This window comes from Sinohyriopsis cumingii, chromosome 18, assembly GCF_028554795.1.
Source record: "Sinohyriopsis cumingii isolate HCF-2022 chromosome 18, ASM2855479v2, whole genome shotgun sequence".
NCBI lineage: Eukaryota > Metazoa > Mollusca > Bivalvia > Unionida > Unionidae > Sinohyriopsis > Sinohyriopsis cumingii.
Window position 1 is genome coordinate 85,745,543 of NC_142978.1, and position 25,669 is coordinate 85,771,211.

The 25,669-nt window shown below is 35.4% G+C and overlaps 1 protein-coding gene across 29 annotated transcripts; it reads left to right on the plus strand.

Moving 5' to 3' along the window:
• Positions 1-224: 224 nt before the first annotated feature.
• On the plus strand, positions 225-24,967 carry LOC149777212 (uncharacterized). Of its 29 annotated transcripts, XM_089941944.1 has the most exons (9): positions 225-530; positions 850-974; positions 1,443-1,547; positions 5,276-5,346; positions 14,387-14,635; positions 23,327-23,445; positions 23,952-24,067; positions 24,311-24,417; positions 24,859-24,967. In XM_089941944.1, exons 7-9 carry the CDS (start codon positions 23,962-23,964, stop codon positions 24,919-24,921), a joined length of 276 nt encoding a protein of 91 aa, XP_089798070.1. In that variant the 5' UTR covers positions 225-530; positions 850-974; positions 1,443-1,547; positions 5,276-5,346; positions 14,387-14,635; positions 23,327-23,445; positions 23,952-23,961; the 3' UTR covers positions 24,922-24,967. The 29 variants fall into 29 exon arrangements, with proteins under 29 accessions (XP_089798070.1, XP_089798063.1, XP_089798071.1 ...); XM_089941937.1 differs by lacking the exon at positions 14,387-14,635 and having other exon boundaries at positions 1,443-1,625; XM_089941945.1 differs by lacking the exon at positions 14,387-14,635 and having other exon boundaries at positions 5,204-5,317.
• The last annotated feature ends 702 nt before the right edge of the window (positions 24,968-25,669 follow it).

Consider the following 25,669-nt stretch of genomic DNA (forward strand, 5'->3'; position numbering starts at 1 on the left):
TTATTTAATATGAATTATTTCATTGAGAATTTTATACAGATCGATTTAATGTTAGTCGTTGTCTTATTCCGTTGACTTTAATTATATTATGGTGAAAGATATGTAAGATTATAGCACTATGCGCATGAATATAATAAGAACTGTGTACTATTTTCTGTATGTTCATCAACGCCATGTTGAAACATTTCGTTGCTGAGCAACATCTCAATAGGCGCATTGCTGGTAGTCTGGTTCCCTGACCTATCTCCACTCCGTTACTCTTCGTTCTCACTGGATAGTTTCGTATTTTGACACCTAATTTTTAAGGTAGAAGGCATGATACTAATTATCACAAGCCTAACATTTACAAATTCACACAGAATCTAAATCTGTAATGTGGTTGAGATTTACTTTGAGTTAGGTTTGGAAATGGGTTGGCTTTTTGGTGACTGCCTGTCACAGTTAGACGAGCGTTGGAGATCAAATGCGTAGCTTGGGCTGCAAACGAGCGTCGAACTTGGCTTACGTATTTATATGTGTCTGCTACAGAGGTAAATATCTAAAAATCTTGATGGTTGAGGGGTGATGAAAAGTATGCTAATTTGTTACCTTGATTCATGCATAAGGAACATACTGATTCTTTTAGCTGCCTTGTCACAGGAAATATTCAAAATAGCTATTTCCTGTCAAAAATGAATGTAAAAAAAGAGGGTAGGTGTCAGAGTTGGTTCAGTATAAAAGCCACCAGTTGCATTAGGAATTAACCTGATTGCCACAGTCAAAATCTCACATGTATGCTTTATACAAAAATCATTGGTTTGTTTTTATTGTATCTTCAGTGTAAAAAGTATTCTCATTTTCTTGCAATAGGTCATCGTCGGATAAAAAGTCACCAGATAAACTGTCCAGTGAGACCGTGCGTAACGTAACGAAGATTAAGGAAATGGATAGAGGTTAGGGAACCAGTCTAGTTTTAAAGCTCTTTAATGTCAGAGGTAAGTAAATATTGCTTGTAGTTCCCACATATTATAGCATTTAGGAAACTGCGATCAACCTTGTTTAATTTAACGCAAATAACCCATAGAATACGACAACTTGAATGTAAAAATTGATGTCAATACGTCACATAAAAGGACTGATAATAAACATTATTTTTTTTTTTAAACGTAAAAAATATTTATCAAATTTATAGTTATCAGTTAATCCAGCAAAGGTCCGGTCATTGTCATGTGTTATAAGCGTATATCGACTATGATCATTCGTAAAATTTGACATTTGAATGTATAAGAGGCATAGTAACTTACCTGATAAATATTGTTACCTGCTAGGGCTTAGACACCGACAAGAGAAGACATTCGGTTTTAACCAAATAGAGCGCATATTCAGGAGCATAATGTATGAATGTACTGTATTTAGAAGCAATAATTGATAGGCAGAGTTCAAATCCTAGCTTTGACCTCTAGTTTCAAGTTTAACTGTTTCGTGCCGCTGGAGTAGTGGAGAACTCGCCTTGGGATAACACGCCCCATGGAGTACTTGCCCCTTGGAGAAATCATCCCAAGTGTCAGGTGGTTGCCCCAAAGATCATAGATACTAATTTGGAGGTGTCGCCCCCAAAATGGTGACCACTTTATTTGTCCTACAATGTAAGACGTAGCACATGTTATTTTTGTTTTAGTGCTATGTCTTACTATCCAAATAATGACCTTGTATAGCCAGTTTCGATGTTGGTTGACATCAGAATGAGTAGTCAAAGTTTCAGGAACATCTCACACATCTGGCCACCTATATTGACACTCTTCCACTAATTTATGTGTAATTAATATACTTACTGTGCTGTCTTTATCCTGGTGGAATGAAAATATGACACTAGCAAATTGACGCATTTTCATGTTCCGTTGACATAACATTTGAATTTGTTGCAGTGCGACAGTAGTTCAGGTATGCCGAAGTATGTTTAAGTAGGGTCATGTGGGAGATATGTTTCTTGAATGGAACGAAACGTTGCTCACAGTTCCAATTAGCATAATATATTTTTATTCGTTTTGTTAAAGAATAATATTTAAAATTAACCCGATTTATGCATTCCCGGCTAAATTTCATCGCTTTCCAGCCAACTGAAATGTAGGCCAATGAAACTTGAAAACAGGTCCATTTCTTTTGTGAGAATCTGAATTTATCAGGGTAAGTAAAGTCTGACAAAAACATTATAACTTTACTTTGCAGAAAAGCGTGGTTATTGTTTGCCAGTTGTGTTTGATATTCCTGAAAAGTTGACTTTCATTACACTGTTAGTTGACATCAAAACATGATACACAGCACCGTTAGTTAGGCTGTAAGACCCATCACCCCCAGAACAAAAACATCAGGTGATGTGTCTTATGTTGCAGGACTACTGCTTTATATGATCGCCTCTTGAATTATTCAGGTACCTAGTAACTGAGATTGTATTTCATGGTGATTAACATTTATAGGGGGTGCTCACCAGTTATTATGTACTTTTGAGAGGGTGACCTATGTAAGGTGAAGTTGTTTGCATTTAAAACATGCACATTGGAGAGAATGTTGGCATACCTCTATGCTACATTAATGTAATATGGATGATTTTTCTTTGGATGATGTACTTTTGGAAATTGTACATGATTTAAGCACACTGCTAACTAAAATGACTGCTCCCTTGTGCTAAAAAATCAGCCTGAATTAGTCTAAAGTACACTATGAATTTTGCCGACTAAACAATACCAGCTTCTGAAAGTGCAATGAATGAATTACCAGATATATAAAATGTAAAAAAAGTTATCTGCTCTTTTTTATACAATTTACCTCTGAAGTTCAGGAAGTGAAAATGACCAAGTGGAGCTAGCACTTTTTTGAAAGGCGCACATTTGGAGTAAGGCCAAGCTGTATTCTCTATAACCCACATTACACCCATCAATCATAAACCAAAATAAAGGGAATTAAAGGTTCTTTGAATTATACGTAAAGCTATACAAGGTTATTTTTAAATAGCCAGTATAACCAGTGAGGAAGGCTAAGGAAATTCTTTATCTTTAAAATCCTAACCCTATGCAAAATGCGAAACTGTAGAGCGCCACCATAATCATTGTTCTGCAAAAACAGTAGTGAATTGAGTCACCGATATTCAAGTCTAAAATATTGTGATAGTGGGTGGAAATTTAATGTGTAATTTCCTTGAAGCATTTCTTTAATATATGATCTGTTTCGTATAGGACTTAATCATGCTTAAATTCAGATATCCCCCCCACCTGTTCTTTTCTGTACCAGGTGTTTACTTAGGCCTAGTCTTTCAATATAAGACATTTGACATGTTGTTTTTGTTTTAGTGCTATGTCTTACTATCCAAAAAACGGCCTTGTATAGCCTGTTCTGATGTCAGTTGACATCGGAATGAGTTGTCAAAGTTTCAGGAACATCTCACACACTTGGCTGCCTATAGCGACACTCTTCCACTAATTTATGTGTAATTAATATACTTATTGCGCTGTCTTTATCCTGGTGAATGAAAATATGACACTTGCAAATGGACACATTTTCATGTTCCGTTCACATACATATGAATTTGTTGCAATGTGATGGTAGTTCAGGTATGCCAAAGAATGTTTAAGTAGGGTCATTTGGGGATATGTTTCTTGAATGGAACGAAATGTTGCTTACAGTTCCAATTAGCATACTATATTTTTATCTGTTTCGTTAACGAATAATACTTCAGCTTAACCCAATTTCAGCAGGTCCATTTCTTTTGTGCAAATTTGAATTTATTAGAGAAAAGACATCAGGATAAGTAAAGTCTGGCAAAAACATTATAACTTTACTTTGTAGAAAAGCATCATTATTGGTTGCCAGTTGTGTGTGATATTCATGAAAAGTTGACTTTCGTTACACTGTTGACATCAACACATGCTACACAGCACCATTAGTTAGGCAGTAAGACCCATCACCCCCAAGAACAAAAATATTGGGTGATGTGTGTTACATTGTAGGACTAACTTAAGCCTTGTGTTTGTTAGACCATTATTGCTGGTCATTGCAGAATCGCTTTTTGCTATAGATTCTGTTTATATTAAAAGTCAAACAGGTCATGTAGGCATTCAACACCTACTCTTTCAATATTGGGTATCATTTTTTATAATTTGATTCTACATTCCTCTAAGTGGCAAGCATTCACTTCAGTTGGATTCCGATACATCCGTATTCCTTTGGAAGGTCATTATTTATGTGCCCCGAGAGGTGCTAACAGCAGAATCAATATTAAAGTACGTTGACATTTTGATAAAAAGTACCTAAAGGTGTGATCCGGTACAATCCAGATTGAATGTGACGCACTGTGATCTCACAGTGAAAGCGACACATTGATAAACAAATTCATACTACCCTCGATTGTGATGATTCCACTGGATGCTCTCTTAGTCTGACCCAAGTTTAGTACATGGCTACCATAGTAAAAGTCCATAGTGATAGATGACTTTTATCTGGAAGTTTCTTGGAAACAAAAGAACCATTTGGATTTAATTAAAAATGAGTAAATGTGCATACATGACCCATGTGACTTGTACTATAGTAATGTCACCATTGTGTGGTGTTATATCATTATATCAGACTTGTTTGTTTGAAAGTTACCAAAAACAAGATAATATAATAATCTTTGTGGTATCCTAGATAGTAAAAACTAAGTATGGCCTCATTTATTTCATCATATATCCGATTATTTTAAAGTTTCCTAATTTATCTCACAAGCTTTGTTTCCAAAACAAAAAAAACAGTGTAACTGTCTATTTAACTATTTATTTTAAATGAGCCTAATTATTTTCATTGGAATTTAATATTTGCCTCATATTATTAGTAATATTGAAATTATATCACCAAATACCCTTTTTAATAGAAACAAACCTGGGTTAGAATAACTTAAATATGCTGGGATTATCTGAAGGCTTCACTCCATCTGTTTGTCCACTAACTTCACTGATGTGCATCAGCACTCCCACCCCCTCAATCAACTATGTAAGATGCATTTTGAGGTGTAAAAGCCGGCACTTTAGTGTTTATTTCTACATGCAGTGTTACCTACATCTTAAGCTCCTCCTATTCTAGCTTATGCAATTGATACATGAAGCAAATTGTTGATAACTATACCAGTATTTATTGATGATTTCTTCTTCTTTGAGAATTGATATTAATGATACCTGATTGATTTCTTTATTGACAGTGGAAATCAGTATACAAGAAAGGTCTCTCACTTGTCCAGAAAAGTGCTCTCACACTCACTCTCTCTCTTCAGTCAGCCTGGAGGAAATCTTCAACCACCCTGGTTCACCATAGGGTGAGTTTCCCAAGGCAAGTTCTCCATGGGTGAGTTCTCCATTTCCCATATACATGCCACATGACATTCGATGCGACATTTAGTCCAAGGTATATAAATGAATCGTTTTGTATGCCCCTGTATTATTAATATTTGCATCTGTAATATATTTCATTTCTTTAAAACATATTATCTGCAGTAATACACTTATAAGTATAAATGACAAATATTTTCGAAAATAATAATAATTTTTTATTTTGTTTTCTTTGAAACTTTTGATAAATTAAGATACTTAAAGCTGAGCGAATGATATTAAGATTTTTTAATGTTATAATAAAGATGTTTTCCCCTTAGATTAAAATATTGAAATGAAAGATTTCATTCTGTATAGTTTCAATTAGATTAATTATTCCTAAACTAGTCGCATACCTGCCGATATGTAGAGATGCGAAAACATTGCTACATTACTGCTTTATGTTGTTGTTTAGTAGTCTGGTTCCCTTAACAATATATTCCCTGCTGTACTCTCAACTATAGTGCGATGCAATGCAATACTAAGCAGGGAACCAAACTAGTTTATGTGTTCAAATTCACAATCAAACCAGGTTCCTTTTCTTTTAAAAAACAAACAAAAACAGAACATTTAGTTCATGAAACAGCCATCATCTTTGACAATCACTTATTTTATTGTTTTATTAGTAAAATATTGATGCCATAATTTCATTGCAAGTAATAGTCAAACTTCTCATCCATGAGGAAATTTCCAAGTGCCAGTTCAATAATTACAAATTAATTACAAACTCTGAAACTATTCTCTCAATAATACAACGTATCTGTGAAACAGAATTTTATGTCATCAGGTATTCACTTGGTTGTCTTGCTATCTTTGGTCACATTTGTGAAATGAGTATGCTAATTTAAGGTAGTTTTATTAGATTACGTTCACCCCAAATATTGTAACAGTACTCGATTGTTCACTTGAAATGTGTTGACCTGACACTAAACCGGGGCTGCTAGCTCTTAACAGGTTGGATTTGCTTACCTTTAAATTTTTTAGTAATGCCACCACACCCATCTTTATTTGATACAGATATGTCGATAACGTGGTAATGCAAGGAAGTCAGCTTAAAATTCAGTGCAACAATACAGCAAATACTTATTGTCACAACCCTGCTGCTGTATTATAAATAATGCTGATCCTCTATGTTATTATAAATAAAACTGCAGAAGATGTGCATTAAAATTTAATGACTCACGAGCCCCCAGTCAGCAGTTCCGACTCTCTAAATACATATAACAACTCAAGGTTGAATAAATAACAATTTTATCAAATATACGAATGCAAGAATTTCATGGACATAAATCTTCAGCTCAATATATCATAATACAGTAATGGCCGGTTTGACCAAAGCCCTTTTACTCTTTGCTTCGTCATAAAAAAATTACTGTCCTATTGTGAGAGAGTCTCTGTTCAGTGAGTTTTCCCAAGTACTCATCTAATTTCTCCTTCCTTCCTCATCCTCCTTCTATACACTGTGCCTCTTGTGTACACACTGGAAGTCTCCACGGCTTCCTTATTTTCTCGGTGTCGTCACTTCATACACCCTGGAATATCTCAGCACGGACTCTCACGGCACCCTGGGAGCTTCCTGAAGAAATATAAGGGATGTACACCATTGTCTCCCATCTCTACTCTTTGAAATTATCCACTCTCTCACAGACCTTCCATCAGACTAATGGGCGAACAATTTTACCAGGCCCTATGTACATATAAATTTCCACTTATCGGATTCATGCCTTGCGCTCTACACATGAATAGCATTACTCAGTGACTTATTGTAACAGAATCACACTGTATCTACCCATTGTTATTATGTAATCATTCCTATTTCATGCATCCTAAGAATTACAGAATTATACATATAAATACATATGCCCATAAATCCAACTCCGTCTAATTTCGCATAGTGCTCAATCTACATTCTAATAGATGTTTAAGTACATGTCATAATTCAATTATTTAATAAATTCAACAGTATGATGTGATTAAATACTCAAATAAATGCAACTATACGTGAGGATTCAGTATTCTAATACATTCAACTATCTACTCAAATCAAGCACAAAGACTTGGCCAAAATACCATCTTACCTTTGAGAAGCTTGTTTACCCAGTTCAATTCCCTTCTTTTTACGAGTTAAGTCTCGGAGTGGCTTTTAGCTAAAAATTCCCCCCTCAACATAAGCTTCCTGCTTTACTAGACATTACGTCTCTCTCCCCCAAGAATTAGCAGCTCACTGATGGGTCTGTGCACGTTTACGACTAAGAATGAAGCATTTTCCTGCCTAAAGTATTGGCCCCTCCAGCGGAAGATCTAGCTTCTCTTATCCCTAATTAGTCAACATGCCTACCGTTTGATATTCTTTCCACCTGGGTCCATGTTTCATCACACCATCTTGGCACGTTACGGGGTATCCGGCCCGAATGTGCCCTTCGACAGAAGCCCCGCTTGTACAAGGATTAAATACGTTTGAAGCCAATTTAGAGATCCAGAAGTATGTAACTCCTAGTAAGACATCTGGCCAACATGCTCTGATTCTGCAAAATTCTGCCTTCGAATCATTACACTTATGCAAATTAGAAATAAAAACGCCATCAACATTTAATTAGGTTCTCACAAAAATGCTCATGGACATAGCTGTTACGGTAGATTGACATAGTTCCTGTTTGAATACAACAGGGAACGTAATATTTATGATCATTGCAATTGGTATTTATTTATTATTGTGCTGCCTCAAGTAAGCGTTACTGACATTTTCGTTATCGAAATTTTGTTGCATACGGTTATATGTTACGTTGTACCAAGATTCTTCTTCGGAAAGAAATTTTAACAAAATACATGCCATTCTGTTAAAAGTTGATAATTTGATAATGTTGATTCAAATTTCCAGGTCATATCAACCGTTTTTGACAGTAAAGTGAGCATTATATCATGATTTCAATTACCAATTTTCATCACGATTTTGTTAACAAATAGGGGTCAGCTTTTTGGTACTTTCTAGTTCAAAAAATGGGATCCTCAACTGACTCTGTGTTATAAGCGGCTTTGTGAGTTATCAGGGAGCGAGTTATATGGCAAGCCCAAATGATCCATACTGCAACCTCATAATATTATATGTATACAGTCCTACCCGCTTATGTTGACATCCTCTTGCCCGAGGAAATATTGTCGACATAGGCGGATGTTGAGATAAGTGTTGGGAGGAAGCGAGTGTGAAAAAAAAATGCAAGTTAAACTCGTCAGTAAGGGGTGACCTATCGTCAGTGAGTTTTTGTTGTTGTTGTTCTAGGGTTTAACGCATTTTTCAGCACAAGATAGGCTATACATGGCGGCCAGTATAACTGGTGGAGGAAGAACCCTGGAAAACCCAGGGAAGAACCACCGACCCACGAGAAGCTACTGGCAGGCTTTCCCACGTACCCTATCTAGCTGAGCTTTGGACTCGAACCCACGCAGACAGAGGTGAGATGGCGGTGATCCGTAACGGTGAGCGCTTTAGACCACTCGGCCACTCGGGGCCCCTCATCAGTGAGTAGCACTTACACTATGAGAAAACAAACAATGGAAATTTTTAGTACATGAAGACAAAACCATTGTGAAATACACTTGTTTATTGACAAATTACATTTTGGTTACCTTTATGTAATAAACTCCACAATAAAATATTGCACCGGTCACATCCTGATATGAAAAACATTCACTACGATATTCAGTGTCGGTATCAGCACATAGTTGCATAGTTGTTATTTACATGCTTCAAGTACATGTACCTAAATTGTCCTAGATTTTGGTCAGTCTGTTCCCATCTTATTGAGGCTACCAAGGGGATGGGGCTATTCACAGGGAAATGAAAACATGTCAACAAGTTGGTTTAAACAGTACATGTATTTAGTTAAAGAAGTCGTTGTGAAAAGTACATAAAGTGAACAAGAGGTATGCGACTGATATGATTAGTGAAGGCATAATATTGTATTCATTGACACATGCTAAATAAAGTTAAAAAGGAAACTGTCACAGCACAATAAATTTGTTTTAATCACCGATCACTTTGGAAAATGCAAGAATCAATCGTATTTCATTGCTTTTATTTAAGTCGACGCGAGAGGCCAACTTTATAGAACCAAACAAAATCCTGTTTTTTTTCTCTGATCGCGACATTACAGCCTGGCGGCAAGATCAACTAATTGTTGAATAAAGTACAGGTCGGAGATAGCTGAATGCCGACATAAATGAGTAGGTGAGAAAATTGAAGCTTGTCGGCAACATCAACTAATTGTTGAACAAAGTATGGGTCAGAACTGGCAGCTTGCCAACATAAATGATTAGAAAACAAAGGATTTGTTCAAGCAGGGACCAATGGCTTCTGTCGACATGTACGTTTATTTTTTATATCGACGTTGAAAGCATGACAATTTTGGTAGTAATAGTAGACTAAGGGACCGGGACTTTGCTTTTTTTTTGTCAAAATAGGCAGCTTGTTGACATAAGTGATGTCGCTATAAGTGGGTAGGACTGTATATATATATAGATATATATAAATATATATATATTTATATTACAAGACATAATTACGGAAAACTATGAAAAATATACATTTATTCATTTATTTTACTTACCTGGATCTGCAGTTAAAAGTTTTATTGTTGTTGCTATAGGGTTTAATACCATTTTTCAGCAAAAGATAGGCTATACATGGCAGCCAGTATAACTGTGGAGGAAGAACCCTGGAAAACCCAGGGAAGAACCACTGACCCATGAGAAGCTACTGGCAAGCAATCGGGATATACATGAATGGCAGGTAACATAGGCATTCGGTTGATATTTTCCCTCTCAAATTTTCTCGTTCTCTCATTTTATTGGATCTAGGTTTTTGGTCTGATAACATGTTCATACCATGGAGTACAACCAAACATGATTCATTTCTCTTGATTCACATCAATGAACAATGTGTCGTGTGTTATCTGATATAAGCAATACATACTGCAGTATGCATATGAGACATATATGGAGTTTGTGGATAAATTTGTTTCTTTAATAAATTGCTCATGATGATCAGAGAGGAATAGATGATAACAATATAAAGTTTGTTTCTTTCATTTTATTACCTAATAAGCATTTTGTTTATCTTGGTTATTGTAACGTGCAGTGGGGGGGGACGGGCATAAATTCAACAAATTTTTTCATTTCTTAAGTCTTGAAACAGATGACCTAGGTGAAAAGAAGTTTCACCGTAAGTTCTGGGACATTTTCTGCCGCCACTTAATGCCAGTTAAATTTATCGAGGTCTAACCATAATATTATGAGGTTGCAGTATGTATCATTTGGGTGCTTACCATTAACATATTGGTTGAAACAATCCAAACACTCTGTGGATTAGATTTGTTTAGCATCACATGAGGCCAGCATGGTGGCGGCAAAGTGTAGCAACTTAGCAAATGGCCTACCAAACTTAAACATTGTTAAATCGAGTCATATCTGCATGAAATCGATGTGAAAATTAGTTATTTTCTCAGAAATTGCTAGTATTAAAATCATTATGTCTTTAATCTGCTGAAAGATGAAGTAAAACTATGGCATGCAGTTTTGATTGCTATATAGTCACACAAGTAAACAAATCTCACAACTGACATTTTCAAATGTTGTAGAAAGAAAAGAAAAAAAAAAACAAATGAAAGTCATATACTGGTTGTAATAAAATACGAAAACAAAAGAACGCAAAAGTTTCTATATTTATTCCGAGAACAACTTCCGGAGTTTTTGTATCTGTGTAAACTCAAAGCAAGATGGATAAAATTTGTCCTGTTTGTGTTTAGTTCTTCCTAGTATGTATATTTTGATCATGGTGATATTTTCTGCAGACCTTTTGGCATTTAGTTTCAAGTCATCATTTGGTATTTGTATTACAAATTGGATTACTATTATCTAGTACACAACATTTTGAAGCAGTGTCATTAACTAATGATGAAATTGATGAAAAAAATACATTCTGATATATGGATTCTTTACTACTTTTCTAATCTGTTCATCCTGATTCTTTTTTACCATCTGGTATAACGGTACCAATTGCACAAGTCCAGGTGGGCGGAGCTTAAGGTGTATGGAACATTGTATTCAGAATTAAAGAACAACACTAGCTGTGATTGGTGCATTATGTAAGAGTTGTACTTTCTGTTTGGCTTTTAAAAAAGTTGAGCCTCTTGGCAACATGTGAACTTGTGTTAATTTCTATCTAGATCATATTTTGTATTTTTTATGATTTTTTTAAAATATGGTACACATGGCTGAAAATGTGCTTGTTGTGACTAGATAACTCTTACCCCTGTCTAGTTCCAGTAGAGTTATCTCTCTTAAATGCAATGGAGTACCTGGTTATGTCATTGTCAAATTGACAATCTAGCATTGTTCTATATGACAGTGTGTGACACGCATGCCCAAGTAGGACAGAAAGTATATTTATTTCACAAAACATTAGCATTGAGGTATATGGAAAAACAATTGGTACCGTGATACCATCTCCTTTAGTTTTACTGGTACCAGTACTTTTAATAAAATTGTAACTTCTATTTTCTTGCAATCTAAATATTTGTAATCATGTATTATTGTCAAAAGGTAAAATGTGCTTAGTTTTGTTGTAAAATCTAAAACTAATAATTAACAAGGGAATAAAGTAAAAAGTGGGTCAACAAATTATTGTCATATTACAGTATTGTTAGAAACAACAGAATAGTTGTACAAGATGTATTTTGCAAAATTGTAGAACCAGCACTCGTATTGTCACCACATATTCCATTTAAATAATAATATCGTTATTTCTGCATGTTACTATCAGTATTTTCCCAGTGGTATTAATTTTCTGATCTGATGTTTGTTTCTTGTGCAATTTTTACACATCAAGATTCTCACAGTATCATTAAAAAATGTAATCTGCACCAAATTGAGTTGTTTGAGAAGAAATTCATATTTTGAACCCAAAAATCACTGAAGCTATGAGTTCTGGCATTAAAGTCTTACATTAAAAAACATTTGAAGTAGCCATGACAATAATTTAGGATGCAACAGTGTGCTAATTTCACCTTTGGTATATTCAAATCTTGAATGTGATGGAGGAACATGGCTCCAAAAATAAACGTCGATTTTAGAACCTGTTCATAGACTATGAATCAAGTATATAATTCTTTTGACAACATCGTATTTAGCTATGGCCTTTCTGCCATCCCAACCAAGACCCCACCACATCCAGATGACCATACCCAATGACATCACAGTAATAATCACTGTACAACTAGAGATGACATTCAGATTATTTTGATTTCAATAGAGCCTTAACAGAGTGGAAGAGTAAGAAAGAGTGACAGATATATAAGTGTTCGGGAGATATTTAACAATTGATATTCCTCCTGCCACCACTTCCTCATTGGAGATCACATACACACGCAAAACTTAGAATAAATCCTGAAATCCTAGCAGCATGCCTGCAAGGGAGATAACTTGACTATTTTATTTGATTTTATTGGTCTCTGGTTATCCCATGGTATTTCTGTTACTTGAACATTTTCTTACAGTGTGTCCAGTCAGCATGGTTGAAAAAGGCTTACAACCATTGAGAGTTGTTGAAGGACTCACCTTACTACACTGATATGAAAGAATGAGAACCATGCTATAACTCAGTGAAGATAAAATCAAATATATGGGTTTGACTGTCCCTGATTGGTTGATAATGAAAGTAAGATTTTAGTAAAAAGAATCTTTTGAGAGCTTGTCCTACTTGTAACTGAAAAAGTTTGGAAGATTTGTTACTGAAATCAGCAGCAGCTGACTCTTTGATGTAGGTCCAGAAAATGGTGCAGCTGTTATGGTTTTCTTTTCACAAAAGTTGTCATCATAGATGTGTCTATACTGATACAAATTTGATCATGAGCACTCAAAATTTTAAGTTATTGAATTTTAATATGGTGTTTGCACAGGTTTACAGTGGGAATTGAATTATTACAGCGATTCCTGAATTCTTGAGTTTTGTGCATAAACATGGAATCCAAGCAGAATACATCCAAAAATGCCTCTTTTTTTTATGTGTGCAACATTATTTTCTCAGCTTCAGTAAGAAATTACATGAAAGGGAAGACAAAGGATGTACAGTTAACTAAACCAGTGTGAATTTAGCTACTTAAAAGATGTATTAAATTGATTTTAACCTTCTGGTTATATCTGTTCTGGTCTGTTTCTGTCCATTCTGGTGATTATGTCCACTGAATCAGTATGGTTGAATTTTTTTGTGCCAGATTATGATACCTATACACTGTACTTCTGCCTAAGAGATGTGAATAATTTTATTTCTTGGTTTGTTGATTCTGGTTGTTGCTCAGTTCAAATGCATCATTGAAAAACATTGATGCATTCTAATACTTTGTTACAAATATTTATTACAGATGCATATCTCCAGATATCAGTGAATATAGCTTGAATAAGTTATAACAGTTCTAGCTGGAACAATCAACATTGTTAGAGAAACTTTAAGTGAGCTAAAATGTAAACTTTTCAGCAGCGTGTGATGCAGGATTGCTTAAGACTTCTCCATCTCATAAGCTCACCATGAAAAATCCATTTGTACAACTTGATGATGACTTTTAGGTAACTGTCAGAAAGGCATAATTGACGATATTCAAAGGTCTACAAAAATGACTAGAGTCAAAATTTATAAACTCTTACAGCTGTGGCAAAAATGATGGACTGGTGCCTTTGCTGCTGTTGCCACAGTTGATTAGCTGGTTGATTTAGTTTGGTTTGGTATTTTTTTGTGGTTTTTTAAATAAATATATTAGGTGGAGGAAGAACCCTGAAAGACCACCAACCCAAATTGGTTGATCTGTGACAAAAACTCTCTCTGTGAGATGTGCAAGTGATGTAAAAGCTTAGTACACTTGGGCATATGGAGCTTCTGTTGATTTGATGTTTATCTCCAACAGCCAAAGTCATTTAGACATGAGATCTCATGTTTCGGTAGATCATTATGGCCTTTACACCATTTTCAGATGAAGAGAATCTATATATGGCAGCCAGTTTTACTGCAGAAGAAAATCCAAGTACTTTTGAGACACCAAACACCACTCTGTAGAAACACTGACCTTCCACAAGTAACTGACAGCATTCTCACTTACACAATGGAGGCAAGAAATCACATGACAGGCATCTTGTACCACTCAGCCATGGAAGCCCCTCAGATCTGTATCACAAGACAAGCATCTTATACCACTCTGCCATGAAAGCCCCTCAGGCCAAAGGTATAAGTCTGACATGAAAGACTAGAAGTGGGATATAGAACCTGTGACAACTGGATTGAAAATGCATAATGTTACTGCTAGGCCATCGGTGTTTGACTTGCTGTATTTCTTTTGTTTTTTAAAAACTTTATATTATTCTTGCAACAGGCATAAAAATAAGACATCGGTAACTGAAATATATGTTCTTACCAAAAATTATAGTGTAAAAGTAGGCAGAAAAATTGCAACATCACATCCACAGGCATTAATGTTTTTTCTTCTGACAAATCATGTTTTATAAGTTTACCAAAACATTTATTGAAAAACATAATAACAAGGAATCATAGCATCTGACCACACATTCAAGCAATACAAGATTTAAATATTATTCTAATCAAAAGCAGCATGCCTGAGAACAAAGAAAAATAGTAAAACATAGTGATCACTTTAGTAAACACACAGTGTAGTAAGGATACAAATTCATGATTTCTGTATTAGAATCATCATCATCATCATCAGTCCCATAGTCTGGAAGATCATTGGGGCACCGCACAAGACCTAAGAACCAGCTTCCTCCATTCCTCTCAATTTTCCGTCTTTCTCCGTGAGTTGCTCAATGTCGAGCCTGTCCACTATCGAATGTTACCTTCACACCTCTTTCTTTGCCTGTCTCTCTTTCTTCTTCCTTGTACAGTGCCTTGTAGCATTGTCTTGGCAAGTCATGATGATCATGAGACATGCCCATACCACTTCAGTTTACATTTTTTCACTGTGATCAGGAGTTCATCATGAGGCCCAATGGCTTGTCTTATCCTTTGCCATATTTCTTCATTGGTGATATGGTCTTTGTATGTGACACAGAGGATCTTTCAGAAACATCTCATCTTTTTAGCCTGTATCCTTTATTCCAAGCCAGCTGTTATGGTCCATGATTCGCAGGTGTAGAGAAATATGGAGATCACCAGTGAGTGCATCAGTCTGACTTTTGAGCTGAGTGCGATGTTCTTAACTTCCAGATGGGCTTCATTTTTGTCAGCACTGCTGTTGTCTTTGCAATCCTGGAGAGTATTTCATGCTTTGATCTTTCATCTGTTACAGTTGTCCCCAAATATTTGAAGCTGTGGACTGTTTCTAGCTTTGCATCTTGGACCCTGATGTCAGTGCTGATTCCCTTGATTTTGTTGATCATCATTTTTATCTTCTCTGCACTAATTTCCATGCCATAGGCTGCAGAGGCTTTGTAGAGGCTCTCTACTAAGCTAGCTAATTCTTCCTCATTTCCTGTTAGTCCATCAATGTCATCAACAAAACGTAAGTTGGTGATTGTTCTGCCTCCGATGCTGACTGTCCCTGTATGCTTATCAAGTGCGTCTGCCATGATTCTCTCCAGAAAGATGTTGAATAGTGTGGGACAGATCAGAAAGCCTTGTCTGACTCTGACTGGCATTCTGAACCAGTCACCTATGCTGCCATTGGCCTTGTTGTAGAGGTGTTCTGTTACTGTGATGAGGTTGGCATTGATGTTGTACAGTCTCATAGTCACCCACAAGGCTGCATGCCCTACCCTGCCAAATGCCTTCTTGAAATCCACGAAGATGTGGTACAGATCTTGTTGGTGTTGGAGGTACTTCTCACACAATATCCTGAGGTTGAAGACCTGCTCTTTTCAGCCTGTGGTTTTAGTCTGATCAGCAGTATCTTCCACCAATAGCGTTGCACCTAGCTAAATATCAGTTCATGCCTTCACATTGATAGAGTACGTATACAAACACTACATGCAGGTATGTTAAGAAAAGAGTGATCATTGTTGTTTTCCAGTCTGTACTCATGTTCTTGATTAATGACTGCAAATCCCCCTGCTAAGGTCATATAAACCTTGGTCACTTTTCTTGCCGCATGGTAACAAAGAACAGTTTTTAAATCAACAAACCGACTGGTAATTTCAGTACACAAAGCATTTATAAATTCTCCTATAAGTACTTCTTCATATTATTCAATAAAATTACAATTTCTTTTCATAAATAATATCAATAAAATACACATCTGATCAATAATGTATTTTCACATTTCACTTCTTCCCAAACACACCCATACACACACATATATATCTAAACACACTCGATTGCGCATGCACTGATTTCCATGCATGTCCAAGTTATATATATATGTGTGTGTGTGTGCGTGTGTGTAACTTGATTTATCCTCGATAAAAGGGGTAAAAGTTAGTTTCATATGATTAACTTTGATAACAGATTGACATTTTCTGGCATAGGAAACGTTTTATGACAAAAGGGACATATGAATCGTAAAACTTCTATGATTTGTCTGCTCGATACAGCACCAGACACGCATTTTACATTATAGTGAGCGCTGTAGAGACGGAGATGAACCGATTTTACAAAGGCCTTGCCAAGGCCGATATAGCAAAGCAAACCATGATATAATTCTCAGGCGTTACCAAGATATTGAAGAAATAGTTCTCATATAACCTTGACCCTAACATAACGTGACAAAAATCCATTTTCCTACCAAACCTCTGTACTGATTTTCAAGAAGTACCTATCTATCGGGATACATAAGACATGTATTGCAGTGAAAACCTCATCCAAATCGCCCTGTCCATTCATACATTACCAGAAAATCGTACCCTAACGTATGATAAACCTATGGGAAATCACAAGAAACTGAATTCCTCCCAAACCACTCAGCCGATTTTTTTGAAGCAAGAACCGATATTTCCGGCTCCATAAGACATGTATTATAGTGAAAAGTGATCCAAATCGTCCTATCCGTTCTTGGGTTATTACCAGAATCATGTAATCCTAACCCTAAACTCTAGCACTAACCCTAAGTCACAAGAATCCGATTTTCTCCCGAATGCATCGACCGATTCTCACCAATGAGGTATAGTTGGATTATTCTCCTCGAGATACATGTTTGGACATACGTATCCTAGAACTCCGATGATCCGTATCATACAACACTGATGATCTGTTCGCTCACTATGTAATACTCATTTCACATTATAGGGGCGTTGTAGTTGGCAAACAGACAAACGAACCATATTTACATATGTTTCGTCAGGGCTGATCTAGCAAAGCAAACTGCATGACAAAATTACCATGCATTACAGATATATTGAGAACATAGTGATCTGGCAACTTGGCCATTTCACTTCAAGCAGATTATATTACGGTGCTAGCCTGAAAGACATGCTTTTTTTCCAATTTATCTCGTATAGGATCTGTTTTTGCGCTCAAATCCAAGTATCTCCGTAACCCTTCTAGCTACCTTCATGGACTAGGTGTCTCAGCGTGTTTTTTTTTGGCGCATCTGGTAGTGCTAATGCCACGAAACGATTCCTAGGGGTTTCCAAGATATGCACTGAAAAAGACAAAAATTATCTAAACACGACAAAATCAAACTTTCGCTTGTAACAGTATAACTTGGCCAAAAATCAAGCTATCTCAGCAGGATGTCGATAGATTTATCTTCTCAAGACACAGGTATCAGAAAACTTTGATGATCCACCTGCTCACTACAATAACAAACACTCATTTCACATTATAGGGGCTTCGGGTCACAGAAAAATATACGTACCACCTTTATACAGGTCTCACAAAGACTTGTCAAGCAAAACAAACGGCATGAAAAATTTCCCAGGTGTTGTTTGAGTACCTGGTAGGTAACCCAAATGTGTCACAAGACTGCCCTCAAGTGTCTCATTAATCAAACATTAACTTCCACGGTTATTTTGTGGAAATACAATCAGAACACAGTATTATGTATGCATTGCGTAGTAAATATTCTGGAAGAATCAACACATCCAAGTTCAGAGTGGTAGAAATAAGTTAGAGAACCACTCTAAACACATGAAGCAACGATGTGTACATATTTCTGGCCTTGTTAAAAAATATGCTGACATTAATCTGTGTGCCAATATTTTTTTACAGTTCGCAACATACCACAAACTTCAGATTATTCAGACCTGGGATTTATTTTCATTTACTTTTTTCACAACCACTGTTTGAGAACTTTATTTCAATTTTATTTTGAAATACTGCTTCTGGAAAATAAGCTTGCAGAGAAATATTGCAGATTAGATCTGGTTGTTTTGTTCCTTCTTGTAAAATGATATCTCGACAACGGGTCATATCTGGAAAGAGCGATCAGAACAAGTATTACCAAATTTTTCAATACCGTTTTTCATTTATTTTATCTTTATATTTTCCTTCTTCCTTTATTTTCTTCTTCTTGCCTTCCTTTATTTTCTTCTTCTTGCCTAATATTTGAAAACTAGTCAGATACAGTTCCCTGCCTGTGGCAGAATTAATATATAATTGCATATTTTTGTGATTCTTTGCTAGACTGTAAACTTTGTGATACTTTAATATTCTACAGTATACATTTTTTCACAGAAGCTACATCATAGTGCAGTGTACAGAGTACATCCTAGTGTAGTGTACAGAGTACATCCTAGTGTAGTGTTCAGAGTACATCATAGTGTAGTGTACAGAGTATGTCATAGTGTAGCGTACAGAGTACGTCATAGTGTAGTGTACAGAGTACATCATAGTGTACTGTACAGAGTACATCATAGTAAGTTCCTTCCCTGTTTGGCCAGAGTCTGTGAACTCTCTCTCTCTCTCTCTGTCTCTGTATTTATTACCTACAAAGTAAAGTTGCTTTCACTCCCAACTTCAGGTAAGAAATTAGTGTGCTCTGCTATACAAATGCCATAAGTATACTAGAACTGCAGCTGTTAAAAAAAACCCAGCAGATCATGAACATTCAAACTCATTTGCATATATTAATCAGTATGTAAAGCTGAAAATTAAATGATATTAAATCATCGCTATGAATAACAAAAAAAATTAATGACTAAAATTAATACCGCACCTAATAATACAATATGCCTGCAATAACTTATGATCACACGCAAACAATTCAAACTGAATTTATATATCTAGGACATAACTGAATTAATGCATTTAATCTAGAAACATGGCACTTGTTGCTTTAAGTGTTTGTAGGAAAAGCTAATAACTTTGGCTCACAGAGGGTTAAATGATTGAATGTATTTTGAATGTATTTTAATTACACAGATATTGCAGTTTTCTTGTTAATGTTACAGAATAATATACCATTCAAAAATGCCCGTCCGTAGGAAAATGTACCTTTCTATATGACAAATTAAAATGTTTTCACTCTATTACAAAATGAACAATATTTCCCCTTATACACATCATTGTATATCATATAGGTTATGAGATATGGCAGACAACTTTAAATAGCTATTTTTTTGTCTCAAGAAGTGTATAGGATAGTCAAGCAGTGTATGGGACAGTCAAACAGTGTATGGGTTAGTCAAGCAGTGTATGGGACAGTCAAGCAGTGTATGGGACAGTCAAACAGTGTATGGGTTAGTCAAGCAGTGTATGGGACAGTCAAGCAGTGTATGGGACAGTCAAGCAGTGTATGGGACCGTCAAAACCAGGCTCATATTATTCTAGAATGGATGCTGATACCTGCTACAGTCATCCTTGATGTATTCAGTGGAATATATATCTTTGCTGCATCACATTTCTCAGCTTGTCCTTAGTCTCTGAGCCATCTGCAAACCTTTATTAGAGGAAATATGAACATCTTTTCAACTATCGGGTGACAAGGTCCATAAAACAAGCCAAATCAGCCAAAATCTACACTAATCTGCAAACAAAGTTAACAAAAAGGAGAGAAAATAGTTCTAATGTAGGCTGATATTTCATACACAAATGAACTATAACGACATTATTGTCAGCTGGTAATTCATTGTAACAATAACATTTAATTGATCCAATTACTTTAACTAAGAACAGTAACTTTGGTGACTCTAATTCCTTATGGTGATAAAGATGTCAGGGGTCATCCATAAGATGAAGTTATTAATACATTCATTAAAAATAAGCAGAAGTTTAAATTAATACTATGTACTAAAACTTCTTAACCAAAATGATTTTAATATTTGAAAATGAAATTAGGAATGTAATCACATCAACTATAATTTGTACCTTGACTAATACATAAAATTGTAACCAATGTTTTTCTAAGGCAAATGTATATACTTAGCTCCAATAATAGTACAAAAAGTGTCAGCAGCTAATATTTAGTAGATTTTAACATGTTGCAAAACTTTAATAGTCAAATATCAACCAGTGACAACAATTCTGATTTCAACCAATCAAAATGCAGTTAACTGGAATATTATCATCCTTGTCAACATTTGGAATGACTGGAGTCCAGTTTTCATCCTTAACTTCTGTATGATCCAAATCATGATCAACAGTTATTTTCTTGGGTGACAATATTTGTAAGTTGTGTGTGGTCATGCTGGCATGAGACAGGTGATAAATTCCTATGCATGACATGTTCTTCTGACCAAGGGAATGCTGCTAGTCAGGGGTTAAATTGGTTTCCTGTCAAAAGGGAACCAACTGTATCAGTGGGAACTGACTGGGGGTTTCTGAATCTGTTAACCAGGGGCTTGGGATCAGGTAGACAATCAGGTATACATTTCTGACTCAGAATTTGAGTGTTCTGGACTGGGGTTGCTGGGACTGATTGGGGCTTCGCTTTTCAGGACTTTTTTGGACCAGGAGAGCTAGGGAAAGGTGGAAGGAAGTCAAAATGGAGCAAGAGATTCCTGTGAAGGGTTCTCTAGTTTCCTTTACCATATTCTCTCTGTACCCTGTAGGCTGGTATGTCAGGGTTGGGAATCTGCTTGACTATATAAGGGTGGTGTTCCCAGCAGTCAGTCAGTTTACGCTTTCCTTGGAATGCAACTTTCTTGATGAGTACGCAGTTGACTTTTAGCTTGGCAGCTCAAACCTTTTGATTGTCAACATCCTTGTTACATGCAGCCTGTTTCCCGTCCTTTTCAGCAGCATATCGGTAAGCATACTTTAGGCGTTGTTGAAGTTGCTGCACGTAACTGGCCAGATCTTTGCCACCATCATTTCCAGGATGAGTATCCAAATAGGAATCAACAGATAGCCTGGGATATCAACATTAAAAATTGCTGGACGATTGGTCCTATGTGTGATTTCCAGTCAAGTTTCTGGTCTGTTTCCAGTATACCAAGCATTTTTAACATGGTTTGGTTGAAACGCTCAAATGAACAATTCTCCATGTGGTGATATGGAGTAGTATGCGATTTGGCTACTACAGCTAACTTGCATATGAGCCTTTCAGGAAAAGAATAAAACTTAATGAAATGCTCATACAGGGCATTGACACTTGTCTGGACATCTGGCTGTGGCAGGGAACATTTTGAGCATACCTGGTGAATATTCCCACAACATAAGACACATCACCCGATATTTTTGTTCTGTGGGGTGATGTACTAAAACAAAAACAACATGTGCTATGTCTTATATTGTAGGACTAACCTGCTGAAATGATCTGTGATCACAAGAATATGCTCTAAACCACCCTTAGACCTTTCAAATGATTTCATTATACACACTACTATTAGTAATGCTGTGCTGGTAAAATAGATGCGATCTTTTTACTAAACCACGAAAACTGATAATGGTCACAAATGTGTATGGCGTGTATACTGTATTATAATTTCAATTCGAATTTCAAAACTTATCTATTAAAAAATATAAGGATACAAAGAATTTCATAACTACGGTTAAAATTCAAATAATAATATTAATAATAATAATGATAATAACAATAATAATAATAATAATAATAATAAAGCAACCTTACAATTCAACTAATCCATGAAAACTGATAACACTTCCAATGATGGTCTAATTTCAAATCGTACTTAACATTTTGTTTCCTAGAAAACAAAATAAAATGCAATTACCAACGCTGAAATGAAACATAAAATGAATTATGAGTAACGGTTAAAGTATATACACTACCAGTCGGATAGCATTATAATAAATTTAAAGTAACACAAGTCTCAATGTTGAAATGAACTACGTTATTTTTTAAAACCAAAATGTTCAATGAAAACCGTCATTTCAAGCATGATATTTTGCAGATTTGCATAAATGAATTTCTCCTTTGCACTATGTACATGGTATATTATTGGTTGTTATGTATAATTCATAACTATCATAGTTTAATATTAGCTACATGATAGATTAGAAGGATTTTAAATGAGCGAGTAAAATATAATAAAAAAATACACGGACAGTATGCATATTTTATATTACAATACTTTTAGGTATATTATATTCAATAGTACATTTAATTAATCCAATCCTAACTAATCTCATATGTTTTAAATTAATCAATTAATTAATAATATTGACAACAACAACAACACCATAATTTCATTATAAAAATACATAATTTATGCTACACTACATTAAGGGTATTTAATTATAAGAAGTGAGTTTAATTATTCCATTCTTAATTGATGATCTACTTGTTCTGATATCAAAAGCAAACAAATTCAGTTGAAGTGGATTAAAAACAGGAATAATTGTTTCATGTTTAAAGCATGATAATTTATTTTATTTGATTTATAAACAAGTGAAAATAAAGATTACAAAATAAAAAATATTGTGTAAGGACTTATTAATGAGCAATGCAGTGTTAATACTTACTCTGTTGTTCTCGTTGAATGCTTTCTTGTGAGACAAATCGCAAACCAGTAAACCGACTTATTTTATCTTCAGTCTACAATTTAAAATTATTAAAATTTTGCAGAATATACAGAAGACACAGAATAAACAGAGGAAATTCTTGCAGCGCCATGTGATTCAGTGGAGGAACTAGAGAGCCTTTGCCAGAGGTTGGAGGAGAATCCCGAACTCTCCAAGATGACGGTAATTTGGGGCCTTATTTTCTCAAATAAAACTGTTATGTCTATAACCTTAATTTGCTGTTGTGAACCTCAATATGCATCGTACAAGTGCTAGGGCGCCTGCAGAATTATTTTTTTTGGGGGGGAACGGGAGGGGGACGTCATGTAGTGGTCAGCTATTAAGTTTTATGGATGTGGGCCAAAACATGTTTAGAGGTGAACATGTACAGGTGTTTTACTACATATACACTTACATATTTTTGGCTATTTTAATTCAGTCTTAGAGTGAATGTCATTTATGAAGTTAAATGATTCACGGTGGTTAATTTATTTTATAATCGCTGTTAGTACATTGTGTTGCATAGTTGGTGTTGGCAAATTGTTTCACGTTAGAGCAAACAAATTTGCATGCAAAACCATGGCAATAAAGAACTATATTAAAGCATATTTTGTCACATTATCATTATTATTATTATCAGATATACTACTTGAACTTTCTTGGCGGGTATATTTTTTTATTGGGGATAGTGTCCGCAGAATGATGAAAAAGCATGGAACAAAAAGACTCTGGTCAGAGTATAGCCTAAAGGGACGTAAAGGGAAAAAAGCATTTCAGGAGCTTGTGATATGCCAGGTTTTGATAAGTAAGTATGACTTGATTTCAGTTGTCTGTTTTTCATGTGACTCGCCAGAGATTTTTACATGAATGGATAAAGTACTACATGTTTCTTCACACATATACTGCAATTACATGTATATAAAAGAACCTGAGACCACATTTCAAAGTATGTGTTTTAAAAATACTCCATTGATTATTGCTGGCATTTAGAACAATGGAATGCATCCTTTGTTGTGAAACTTATTTTAAAACTGTGTTACTCTTGCAGAAGCCTGCTTGAAAAATAAAGGCAAAGCGAAAGCAAATGAAAATGAAGAGGCCATATCGGAGACCCGCAAATGTGCACCCAACCACCGCAGAGGGATAAAATACAAGGTTAGCAATTTGACTCTTATTTCATCAATATTAGATTCAATTTTGTCTTTAAAAGCATGATATTTGCAAAGCGGATGCATTTCTAATATGAAAACAAAAACAGCTTATCGTAGTTTCCAGGACTATCAAAGCTTGAGTACAGCTAACAATTTACATCCATCTTGACTGATCGGTCAAGTGCTTCCACATGGAATTTTTATTCACATGAAATATTTGAACAAAATAAATTCATCTTTGCATCAGATGATTTCACCAGCCACTTGCCTGAAATGACAAGTATGTGCAAAGTTACCTTGTAACTTGGCTTAACAATATTAAGGGAAGCACAGGTGCAGTGAAGAACGTTTAATAATGCTAGTTAATGTGACTTCTAAATATGTAAGCTGTGCTGAGATGATATTCAACTTTGTTTAAGCATTCAAATTATTTTTTAATTTGCAGGTGCCTGAGCAGAAGAAGAAACAGATAAACTTTAGAGTGGAGGAGACTAATTCTGATTCGTAATCTTAATTAACTCCAGAAAATAAACAAAACGTGATATTAAAATATATGTTGTATTATTTCCTTTTTTCAATTTTGTCTCTTAAAAACAAATATCTGAATCTTCAGTCTGTAAATTCAGGGGATTCCTTATCAGGCAAAAATCATGTGATTTACCCATCTACTTTTACTTTACACCCTGCTACTTAAAAAAGAATTACTTATCCCCATTGGGGTAGGTCCCCCCAAACCCCCGCCTACTTTGTCAACTTACCTGCCACATTTAAGTCTAATGGAAGGCCCTGCTGTAATGCCTTTTAGTAAAACTACCCAACAAGAGGATTTTATACTATAAACGGAAAGCAACGTTTACATATAAACCATGTTAGAACACCAGCACTGAAACTGATTGCATACTTCAGTATGGACATATGTATTTTTATTAAATAAGTATCCTTACTATATTATCTAAGATTCCTTTTCAGTGTATGACCAGATAATGAAGAATTTCTATATTGTACAGAGTGTATTTTTATGTGCGACTTTGAACTAATTTGTGAGACTTGCCATACATCATTGCATGCAGAGTGCAAATTTGTACAATGTTGGAACAATTAGTGTACCCTGGCATCTTATTGCTACTATTATTAGTATGGTCAAATGACTAGTAATGTTTGGTTTGTCATAAATGAAAATGGTGCAAACTGGCACCTAATACGGTGGCGATAGCAGTCTTGAAATTCCTGCTATCGCAACTCCTAGATGGATGGTA

What these genes read in the sequence shown, in the direction of transcription:
- LOC149777212 (XM_089941922.1), top strand. Translation starts at nt 5,378, where the DNA reads ATGACATTCGATGCGACATTTAGTCCAAG. An exon ending in GATGCGACATTTAGTCCAAG is followed by an intron (nt 5,407 to 23,951) that starts GTATATAAATGA and finishes TATTGGGGATAG; the next exon opens with TGTCCGCAGAATGATGAAAA. An exon ending in GCAGAGGGATAAAATACAAG is followed by an intron (nt 24,418 to 24,858) that starts GTTAGCAATTTG and finishes TTTAATTTGCAG; the next exon opens with GTGCCTGAGCAGAAGAAGAA.